The sequence below is a fragment of the Eupeodes corollae genome, chromosome 1 (assembly GCF_945859685.1).
Source record: "Eupeodes corollae chromosome 1, idEupCoro1.1, whole genome shotgun sequence".
Classification (NCBI taxonomy): domain Eukaryota; kingdom Metazoa; phylum Arthropoda; class Insecta; order Diptera; family Syrphidae; genus Eupeodes; species Eupeodes corollae.
In genome coordinates this window covers 284,032,057-284,043,698 of record NC_079147.1, presented here as the reverse complement: position 1 = coordinate 284,043,698, position 11,642 = coordinate 284,032,057, and the positions used below count along the sequence as shown (strand labels likewise).

At 35.4% G+C, this 11,642-nt stretch overlaps 1 protein-coding gene across 1 annotated transcript; it reads left to right on the top strand.

The window, feature by feature from the left end:
- Positions 1–3,456: 3,456 nt before the first annotated feature.
- On the top strand, positions 3,457–4,277 carry LOC129942520 (cuticle collagen 2C-like). Its single transcript, XM_056051500.1, has 2 exons — positions 3,457–3,509; positions 3,613–4,277. Exons 1-2 carry the CDS (start codon positions 3,482–3,484, stop codon positions 4,017–4,019), a joined length of 435 nt encoding a protein of 144 aa, XP_055907475.1. The 5' UTR covers positions 3,457–3,481; the 3' UTR covers positions 4,020–4,277.
- Positions 4,278–11,642: the final 7,365 nt, after the last annotated feature.

Sequence of the window (11,642 nt, the reverse complement as noted above, 5' to 3'; positions counted from 1 at the left end):
TTACAAAAATAACATATTTCTTGAAACTAGTTGGAGCGAAAGCTTCGTTGTACAATCTATTAAAGAAGGTTACAAGGAAATTTTTAAATTCAAAAGTGCTGTTTTTGTAGAATTCCACTATTATACCGTCCGTACCTGGTGATTTATTGTTTTTCATTTTACGTATTATTTTTTGGATTTTATTTTTTTACTAGCTGGTTAACCCGACTTCACCCGGGAGGTATTCAACTATTTTATATAAAAAAATTAGGATGAAAAACTACTATTTTCTTATATTGTACCTTTTATATTTAATAATTTTTATAAAGTATCTCTATACATATTTCTATTATGGTTAAAATACTTTTTTGTAAGCATACAGATTTTTTGCCGAGCTGACACGGAAGCAAGCAACATAAAATTTTCCGTGGGTAAAACAGGGATTTGTGATATAAATGCCTGCAACCCTCAGTGTCCGTGCCTTATTGATAGACATAGCAAAACAAAGCTTTATAGGGCATTCGTTAGTAATCATCAGTATCATGGGAATGAAAACGCTTTGGCCTTGAGCTGAACCGGAAAGAATTTTAGCTTCAATCGCTTTACCCTGCATAGTTACTATCCGTAATCTAGTACCATTGCATAATTTTGGTACATTTAATTCCTCATAAGTATTATTGGAGCCGCAATTTTCAAGTCTAGTTTATGCCAAGGAAGTTCTAATGTATTCAAAGAATTCAAAAATTCGATTGGAATATCAATAGCATCATCTTGATCAGTCAGATTATCAAAAGAAAGATAAGTTTGTTGATGGGCTTCAAACATTGAAAGAATTTTATGATTTATGCTTGGAACAGAATCGTTTTTAGGTTCTAAAATCACTCGTTCGCGTTACCAGTCATCCGTTTTTTCTGAAATTTGGGCGACGGGTAAACATTAGCTTTTAATTCATCTTGTCTAGTTACGCTAGTAGCAAATGTTGGTTCTATTAGTACTTCACCATCATTATTTAAAATATTTCCATTTTCTATATCCAAAAGAGTTCTTGAAAATTGTGCTGCATTACTATCACCACCCAAATGTACGCGCATATTTGTGGTCAATCTTAAAAGTTTGACAGAAGTCCACAGAAACGACGATTTTATACCTCTTGGCACACCTGCAAACAGTATCAGAACACCTCTTATCGAACGTTACTCAGTTCTAAAATTCCTAAGTGTACGATCCAGACCTTCAGGCTGGTCGCGGCATTATTAATTAAACTTCACTTCACTTTTAATTAAACTTCACTTCACTTCAATCCACTTCTTAATTATTCTTTTAATAGAAATAGTTTTAATATTGATTTCTTACAAATATCAAATTGTCATCCATACGTCATTACATAGCTGTCATTTTACGTCAATTACATAGCTGTCATTTGCGTTTTGTTATTCCATGTCTGATTCTTTTTTGTTATACCACGTTTTAGTGACTGACGTTTCAGGTCAAGTCACACGGGAACGCTGTCGAACGGGATAAAAAGTATCCTATGTCCGTCTCCTGGCTCTAAGCTACCTCCCTACCAATTTTCAGCCAAATCTGTTTTGCCGTTCTTGAGTTATAAGTGGTGTAACTAACACGACTTTCTTTTATATATATAGATTAAAAAAACTGACTGCTAGATTTTTATAAAAAAAATACTAAATGTCGGAAACAATATTTTCTGTGACATAAAATTTTTAATATTTAAAAAGACATTTGAGTCCATAGTAATTTTTTTAGTATTGTTTTCTTTTTTACGTTTTGATTTTTTTGTAAGAAAAACTGTCTATTCGATTTTTTCAAAACCTTACCGAATGTTGAAAACAATATGTCTTATAAAATAAAAAAAAACATTTGAAGTCATAATCTTAAATTTTGATAAGATATCGTTGTCGTAAATCAATTTTTACCAAATTTTATTTATTTTTTCTCAGCTTTTTTATTGTTTGTAACAAAACTATCAATTTGATTTTTCTCAAAATTTTACCAGATGTCAAAAACTTTTTTTTTCTCCTAACATACAATTATTTTTGAAATCAAAATTTATTTGAAGCTGAAATCTCTACTGCTTCTTGAGGTATAGACGAAAAAAACATCGCGAACGTATGGACTTACGGACGTACCGAATGTCCGTACACGCACACCCACAGACATTTCTCTAAAAATCTTTTATTTCTACTCTAGCAAACTTGAAACATCGAGAAATGTCCAAATTTTCAATTCGACAAATCGGTCCCATTACAATAACTTCCTGTGGTAAGTTAAAAATCCAATAACAACGCCATTCAGTCCTGGTTTGAGTTTTTCTGTACTTTTGAACTTTAAAAGCAATAAGATGTGAGCCTTTGTGCAAAATACAGTATAATGGTATTCCTTTAATACCTTTTCAAAAATCGATGATAAATCCACAAATCTGGGGTTAAGTCAACACTACGGCTTATGCAGCAACTTTTCTTGATTGTTTTTGAGTTTCCCAAAATTTCTGCAATTCAAATCATTAACTTGCACTAACTGCTTAAATTTGTCCACCAGTTTCACAATATTACCGGCCGAGAAGTGCGATGGTCTAAAAGCGGAGTTTTTTTGAGCTGCGAACTCTCTGCAAAACTTTAACCATTTGTATTTTTGCTTTTCACTCCAAATAACAGCAGTTTTAATTGTTCAAGAATCCATTCAACCAGATATGAGCTTTGTCGAAGAGCGCAATTTTGTTTGTATCTTCAAATCTTCAACTATTCAAAAGCCTATATTTGCCAAAAATTCAGCACCAACTGTATTTTGAAAGTCTTCATACCTAAATTCTTCCACAAAATGTTTCTCGTAGTGGAGTAACAGAGGCTCAATTGATGTCCAAGACGCGGCGCGAATCCAAAATAATTCTTACATCACCAGCTGCGATATTTTACTCAGTTCATTTATTTAAAACACTAAAATAAATGCTTGACATTTAGGGATTTCATTTCAAAATGCCTACTTACATGGAAAAGAGAAAATAAATAAAAACATAAATATAACAACACTGTTATTTTCATCAAGTAAACAAAAAAAAAACCTATGAGCAATCTGGAATAGATCAATTAAGGTAAAAGGTGGTAACCTGACTTAATTTAATGATTCCAAACCAAAGACCAAAAAGCTATTAAAGCTAAACCACCAACCTAATTTTTGTTGTTGTGGCTTCAAGAATTCAAGAAAAGACTATTTTGTGGTTTTTATCATAATTTCATTTTGTGAAATCAGGTTGTTAAGCCACAAAATAACAGTTTTCTTTTTTTGATTGTGAGATATTATTCACCTAACCTATTTTAAGTTGTTTGGTTCTCTGCCTTCTAAATTTTAAGAGAGATTGCAATCTTTTCTTGGAAAATGATGAAGTCTTTTGTATGTTTTAATTCCTTTTTTGGTTATGATGAGGTAAACTAATAATGTATAAAATGCCACACATCAATCAAATTCGAAACATAATTGATTCAACAAGATGAAGCTTATTTTGCCAATCGTTTTTTGTAAGTCTTGATATTAAGTTAGTCTCTTGCTAAGCCTAAGATTTTCCTCTTGATCCTAAAAGTATTGTGACATAAAAGGAATTCATATTTTTCTTTCTTTAAGGTTTATCCGTTGTCTTTGTCTCAGCTACCGAGAAGCCTCGTGCTTTTGGAATTGGTGCTGCCATTGGTGCCGGATCACAGCCGTTTATAATATCCGGTCAGCAACAGATGGCTATTGGGCCCCCAGGACCACCTGGTCCTGCTGGTCAACCTGGACCACGAGGTCCAGCAGGTTCACGAGGGGCACGTGGTGAAGAGGGTAGACCTGGACCACCTGGGCCAATGGGACCACCTGGTGAACCAGGGCCAGATGGAAGAGCTGGTTTCCCCGGACCACGAGGACCAACAGGATCGTCTGGTTCAAGGGGTGTCCCCGGTCCAATTGGACCACCTGGTCCTATTGGACCCATAGGACCACCTGGACCTATAGGAGCACCAGGTGCAGCAGCAGCAGTTGCTGGCAAATAGCTATTGGAAACGCAGACTGAGCCCATAAGTGAGTCTGCGGATGACTATGATCAATATTCTGTTCTAAACGTCCATAACAATTACTATATAACATGGGAAAAGCAAACTGAGGCAAGTCAACCTGCGTACGACTATAATAATGATTACTATGTTGATAATATCAACCCTTATTATTATGGCAAATAACTTATTTATGAAAGCTTATTATAAATGCATATTTATTTAAATACAAATATTTATAAATTAAAAATTTCTAAAAACATGGTCTTATTTTGTATACTTGGAAATTAAACACATACATGGGTCCTTCAACTTTATTGTTAAACGTTTTGCAATAAGTTGGTCTTAAAAGGTTGGAAAAAGTCATCAATCGATTAGAACAGAAATATTCTAGAAACGTATTTTTTAAAACTATTTAATCACACATGAAATACTTACGGGATTATAAATAGGTCCTCCAACGAGAGGTTTCAATTAGAATAGCCCACTATATAAACTGCTGTTAATTTTGAAGTTTTCATTTTTTCACATTCAAATGGTAACAAGTAACGCTATTACTAAACTATATATGCTTCAACCACGCATATTAAAGGAAGTCTACAGTTTTCGAATTAGTGTACCTAAATTATTCCAAAAAATTGTTTTACATCGCCATTATGATTGCTGAATTTGTTAAAATTGTAACATCCTTACTATTTGCCAAAAAGAAAGAACCAGACTTCACACACTGGCAAATCGTAAGAACGAAAGTACAGTTTTCAAAATTTTTAAGAACTAAACCTTGTTTTTGGGATTGATAAGAATTTAATTTTTTTAATTAAATTTTCTTAGTAAAAAAGAGAGATTGAAATGAATATAGTAAGACCCGTTTAAGATATAATTCTAAATTATGCCCTTATTTGAGATATTTTTGTCTGTCATGGCCCAGAACATATTTCTACCGTTTTCATCGAAAAACTCAATTAAAGTTACAGTTTTCACAGTGATGGCTATAGGTCGATGATCACCAACTTCTTGTAGCCTGATGATGATGGCGCTACGTGCAACACAGTTCAAGAAACAATCGATATTCAGAGCTATCGGGTCCAAAGATGATGTCATTTGACTCTTTTAGACCACCACCTTGCGGAGTGCCTCTACTGACAGACCTTTTTGTGCAAAAATCTCCCAAACTAGAGTTGATGATCCTGCTTTTTAGCATAAGATTAATCACATCACAGATTGAGTATTCGACGTTTAAGGTCGTCATAGCAGAAGTGATAGCGGATGTGTCAACGTTGTTGAAAGCGCTCTTAATATCCAAGAAGGCCACCATAGTGTATTCCTTTTTCTCTAGGGAGTATTCGATAGTTCTTACCAGAGTGTGCAAGGCTGTTTCTACCGATTTCCATTTGCAGTAAGTTTGCTGAGACATTGATAGTCTCTTCTCAATGTTGTTACGTATATGGATATCGATCAATCGTTCCAGAATTTTAAGAATGAAAGATGATAGGCTAATAGGTCTTAGGTCCCTCCATCGCTGAGGTATATAGACCAGATTTATACAACTTTTAAAGATCATCTCAATGATGGGCAAAGTTATATCAATGGTATATTGTAGCTCAGCTGGTACGATTTGATCTGGACCTGGAGATTTGTAAGGTTTGATACTATTCAGAGCCCATGTCAATTTTTCTTTTGTAACTAGACCTTGAGGAAAAATAAAGTTAATACCCGACCCAGGGCTGTTTGTTGTATTAACGGATTGGGAGCTATCGGGGAAGTGGGTATCTAATAGCAGGTTTAGCGTTTCTTCGCAAAGTGTTAATCCATGTACCATCTGAGTTTTTAAGGCAACTAGGCATTGTTAGATTCGTCGAGAGAATCTTCCTTATCCTTGATGCCTCCGAGGATTATTCTTTTGAGTTACAGAAGGATCCCCATGAGGATCTTTTGGCTATTCTCAATTCTTGTTTATACTTTTTGAGGGATTCTTTATGGGAGTGCCAATCTTGGGGATGTCTAGCCTTTTTTGCTCGATTTAAAAGCCTTCTACAACTTTTCCTGAGTATATCTAGTTCTAGAGGGGGGGAAAGAGGACCTTAGGTTACCTTTTCCTGTTACATATAGCACGTAGTAGCCAGGAGTTCTCAATCCTCGAACCATGGATTTCACAATCCAGGGCTCTTGGATGAGAACGACATCTTCTCCAGTTTTTGTCAGGCGGAGAAGAAGGGAGGCCGAAGCCGTTTTAGAGTGTTAGAGATTAATGTGTAGTATTTGCAGCATTTTGGCTATAAATAGGCAGATCAACCTCCAACAGGAACCTAATAGTTCATCATCTTCCTCACTGGGAATAGCTTTGTCGTTTGAATCATCGGTCTACATTAGCGATAATGTTTTAGAGATTTCAGAAGAAGACTGTACTGCGACAGAAGAGGGCCCCGCCACATTCGCATTCAAATCCAAGGATTAGAGGGTGATGATAGCACTGCGACCCCTACGTCTTCCCACACAGCCTTCGAAGGAGTTTGGAATCTACTGTGAAAAATGATAAGGAGGCGACCCGCCTTTCCAAAAACCCTTAATGGGATAAGATCTGCCCCAGTGAAGGAATGGGAAAATGTTTACGATACCATCATAAGAAACCTTATCCAAGGTATGCCAAGGCGAAATAAATCTTTATAAGATGTACGTGGAGGAAATACCCACTATTGAAGAAACAAGGACTGGTTAAGAAAAAAAAAATTAAAATGTCAAGTTATGAAGTTTTGCCTATTTTCATTAATTTATGGTTTATTTCTAAGTTCTTCCTTTTTTTTCGTTTTGTTTTTACATGAATGACTTACTGTTATTTTAATAGACAAAACTTTATCAGAAAAACATTTATTTGTTTAATTTAGTTCAAAATATTGCAAAATTTCAAGGTGTGCCACTTTTTTTGTAACTCATTTCTAAGTAAACTTTTAATTGAAAAAACGAGCTATAAAGTGAATGAAAAACTGTGACATTTAACAGGTTCCTTTAAGCGGGTATTATTGTACATGATTTATACCAATCAATTATAACCGCCATGTACATCGCAATTGAATCAGTTTAATTAAGTTTGAATACAACATTTGCTACTCACACCTAAGACATAAAATAACAAGACGCTTTTCATTTTAAATCCTGATTTATTGAATAGCTCAAGTTTAGTACCTACCTTTTCCTGTACAAACCTTTGTATACCCATTAAGGAACAAAAACGAAATGCAAATTAGTCCTTCTTAAATAATCATCCTGTCTCATGTACCTTTTTATCAAATAAAACAACTACATCTAGCTTATAAGGAATCCTTTTTTGCCAGCTATAGAGTCGACATTAGACACAAATTCATCTAGGTACTTTTATACGTAACTCATTAATAGCATCAGCAGTGCATAAGCCTTAGGCTAGACTTCTAATAGAATGGAGAAAATCCTTTAACACGCAAATTCACTTTAATAAATGAAAATTTAATTTCTCCAACCTACTGATAGCAATGCAATATACTATTAAGTTCTAGGTACATTGGTTTACGGTACTATACCGCACCCTTTGTGCCTATTAGTTCCGCCATTATCATTACCCTCTATGTAGCTCGCATATAAGGCATGCTAACCGGTGACAATTTAAAATCTCATCCCAACACCTAAGAGTTGTACATTCTTTTCTGTCCTTAACTAACGGTTTTTCTATACACTTCTCTCCCCCCTCCATCCCTTTTGACAACCAAGTTCTTTATCCTTAGTAGGTATATCTTGATATTAGGCTTACCCAAAAAGGACCTGTTTTTTTTTGCAAGGATTTCAAGTCTGACTATATGGTCTTTCGTTTACCTCCCCCGTTAAATTACAATAAAATGCGATTGCACATCTTAATAAATGTCAGTTCTTTTGCAGGGCGACAACACTAAGCCAGGAGGGTTATTCACATTCGAATACCAGAGGAAGAACCAGAGCAGAGCACCAGCAGACATTTTGTATACTCTACACAGACCGTCGCTCGGCTTAGAGGTACATCGTACATATTCAGGATGAAGCTAACAGGATGCAAAATCAGAACTTCCAGAGCAGAAAAAAGGATACAGAGTTATAAAAACCTCTAACACCGCCATTGCCGTTACCGTCGCCGCCGCCGCATAGCCAAGGCTAGAGCTGAAGGTGATTTATGCTGAATGTTAAAGCAGTCGTCTTCCTCCGTTCTCGTTCTTTCCCCATTTCATGTTTTAAGTGAAACGATGAGATCAGAGCTTAGGATTTACAGTGTGGCAACGAACTGGTCTGGAAGTCGGTGTGGAAGATGGAGACGGGTCTAGGGTGGGCTACATATACCTAGCACCCTGATATAGAGATGGAACTCTTTCTCTTGCTAAGAATGACAAAAAAGAAAGACAGAGAAAAAAACTACACAACTATATTATTTTGCAATCCGTTCTTCGGTTTTTCGTTCCGATCTCATTAACTTAGTTAAAAGCTCATTCATTTATTTTCCCATAGACATCATGGAAATAAGGGCGGCTCATTTGGAAAACCATGTTTTCAACCCTAACAAGCCGATGCGATGCATAAGCCCAGGCAGAGAGTTGGTTTGGTAAAATGTAGAAAAACATCATTCCGTCTCCTGATCCCGTTCCCCTTTCCATTTCTGTAACACTCCGAATCCGAATACCGAAGAACATCCATAAAATGAGCATAGGCCGAGCAAAGCATAGCAGCGCCATCGCCATAGCCATCGAGTGGTGGAGAACAACATAATGATAATGATGATGATGGGGTTGGAAACGGTAGTGTTTTAAAATTCACTCACTGTGCCATAATTTTGCTCTTTTCTGGATTCTCCTTTTTTCACTTTACTTTTTGTTGCTTTATTTTTGTTGGAACAATGAAACACAACATTGTATAAGGATTTTTGGTCCTGCAGCTCGTAATGGGGTTGGGGTGGTTTGTTGCTACTTTTTGTGTGACAGTGCAGCCTCTCTAGCCTCCCCTTGATGATGCTGCCGATGCGCCTCTCCCTTACACCATCGTCCATAGACCGTCCAAAAAAGAATTTGTTTTGTTTTGCGATGAATTAAAAATGAGGAGACAATGAATTGAGGTGGTCTTTTTGTGTTGTGCCTTCCATTTTTGCTTTTAACCAACGACGGACAGGACATTGCCCCAGTGGAGCTGTTTCCTGGGGCCTTATATTGTTGTTGTTGTTCTTGCTCTTCTTTTGCTACATCACTGACTGTGGTTGAAGGGGGGAGGGCAGGAGGTGGTATACAAAGTGTGTTTTTTGCAGCTACTTAGGTTATAAGGATGTTCACTTTGAGGAAGTTTTTCTTTTGTTTTATGTGAGTTTGTTTGTTTTTTGTATTTTCATTTTTATTTTTCTGAGTGTTTTGTTTTCTTAAAGGTTTTGGAAGTTAATTAATGCAAAATTAAGAGGACGAATGGGAGGTTCTGGGGAAGTTTTAATTGATTTGTGTTTCTTTCCTTCTTTTTACATATAGATAGGTTGGTATATAGCTTACCTAGTTTTTAAAATTTTTTGTGCTAAAAAGGTAGGATAAACAAGTACATTTTTTGAGCTAGTTAAGTGAAATAATGGAACTAGGTAAGGTACCTAGAAGTAGGATAACTTCGTTTTTGAAGTATGGAAACTTTTGATGTGGAGTTTTCTATTTTGTAAGTAAATTCAATTTCAGATCAACGCCTTTTGAAGAGTGATTTTTTTCTTTGTTTTGATTCAAACTTAAAGGGGATTAGAGTAATTACTGCACCTTTTATAGCTACCTACATACCTGTAGCATGAAAAGGATATTAATTAATAAGGTAGAAGACCTATTTACAGCTGTGTTTTATTACTTTTTAATTGATCTTATTCTATAGAGCTTGATGTTATGCTATGAGTAACATTTCTGCTTATTTAACTTGTGGAAGTAGTTAAATAGTTATATAATGAGCTTTTTATCAATTCTTCTATGCAGCCTTCTTATAGTTTTTCTCCTTTAAGAACTTAATTGCTACTTCTAGTTTCAAATAAGAATTGCATTTACCTATATATTTTCGATGTCTAGGGAAATTATTTTGACGTAAGAGGCTGATAGTATAATAGAAACATTGACGTTGACGCTAGCGCTGATATGATTACAAGCTTGATTCTCTTTTGGTAATAAGATTTTTTATCCCGAACAGGGTTGAAAACATAAGACCTGGTATCATTCGAGCTTTAAAGAGGTTATTAGGGTCAAAGGGTTAATTTCGATTTTTTTAAAGTAAATCCAACTGAGAAAAACCGGAGTAAGTTGAAGCAACCCAGGAAGGCTTACAACGCATATATTCAACGGATCAAATTTTTGCATGACCAAAAATTACGGCAGCAAATACTGCAATGTCCCAAAGGCAGTACACATTTTTGGTTATTCGTAAAAAACATTAAAAATTCTTCATCAACCTCGGTTCCCACGCTCATTGACAAAGATACTCCAGGTATTCTTGAACACTGGTAAAACCACTGCGTAAGCTTTTCCATCTGACCTAATCCCCAGATCTTTTTCCAAACGGATGGGAAACCCCATTTGACTAGCCTATGCCCAAAATAGGTGAATCTTCCTCACCCTCTAATTACCGATCAATCGAACTTACGCTCCTTCTTTACAAGGTCATGGAAATGCTGATTAATTACCATCTCAAGAAATTTCGTGAACATCGGAAGCTTCTTAATGGCCAACAATACGGTTTTCACAGCAATAGCTACAATGTTGATCTCATGACCGTACAGTGGAGCAAATCCTTACATCTAATCGGAAATGCGTGCTTTCGGTTTCATAAATCCCTCCTTCATTGGATAAGTAATACAAGTAGTATTGAGTGGGTTCAATTCTGAAATTGGGTGGCGCAACAGTCCGTTTAGGTGGCATAGGCAGGGATCGAACCCAAGACCACTCGCATGACAGTCCATGGCCCTTTTTTTTTGTTTTTTATTCATTTTTATTAATTCATTCTTAAACCTATCTTAAAGCTAGACAGAAATCCATAAAACTAGCCTAATTATCCATAACTTACAACTAACTTAATGGTCCCATACGGATACTCTAAAATAAACTATAACACTTAAAACTAATTCCTTTCGGCCCTGAGATCTATTTTACTTCATTTAAATTTCATTTTTGTATTTATTAGAAAATTCGAAAAAAACTAATATCAATATCCTTTTTTATTTTTATTTACAAAATACTTAAATTTAGATCCTTAAATTAAACTTAAAACTAATTTAAACTACTTATTCTACCTATAAACTACTTGAAACTAGAACAACCACAGCAGCAAATCTAACGTTTTTTGTTTTTATATTAAATTGTATTTTTTTGTATGTTTTCTTTTTTCTTTTTTTTCTTTTTTATATTCCATTTTTTTGTTTTCCTTTTATTTATTTTTAATTTTTTTTTGTGCCTTCATGCCTATTCTACTTAAAACTAAACCCTTAAACTATAAAACAAGTATGTAAGCCGGCCAAGGCTTAAAACCCCAACCCGACTACCCACTTTCAAGTGCCGATTGGAGCCACCAAAACTGGTTCTCCTGTTTCACCCTATCAGTTTGGTCCCGTTCGGACACAGCCCTACTGAACCGAAG

What these genes read in the sequence shown, in the direction of transcription:
- LOC129942520 (XM_056051500.1), top strand. Translation starts at nt 3,482, where the DNA reads ATGAAGCTTATTTTGCCAATCGTTTTTT. An exon ending in TATTTTGCCAATCGTTTTTT is followed by an intron (nt 3,510 to 3,612) that starts GTAAGTCTTGAT and finishes TCTTTCTTTAAG; the next exon opens with GTTTATCCGTTGTCTTTGTC.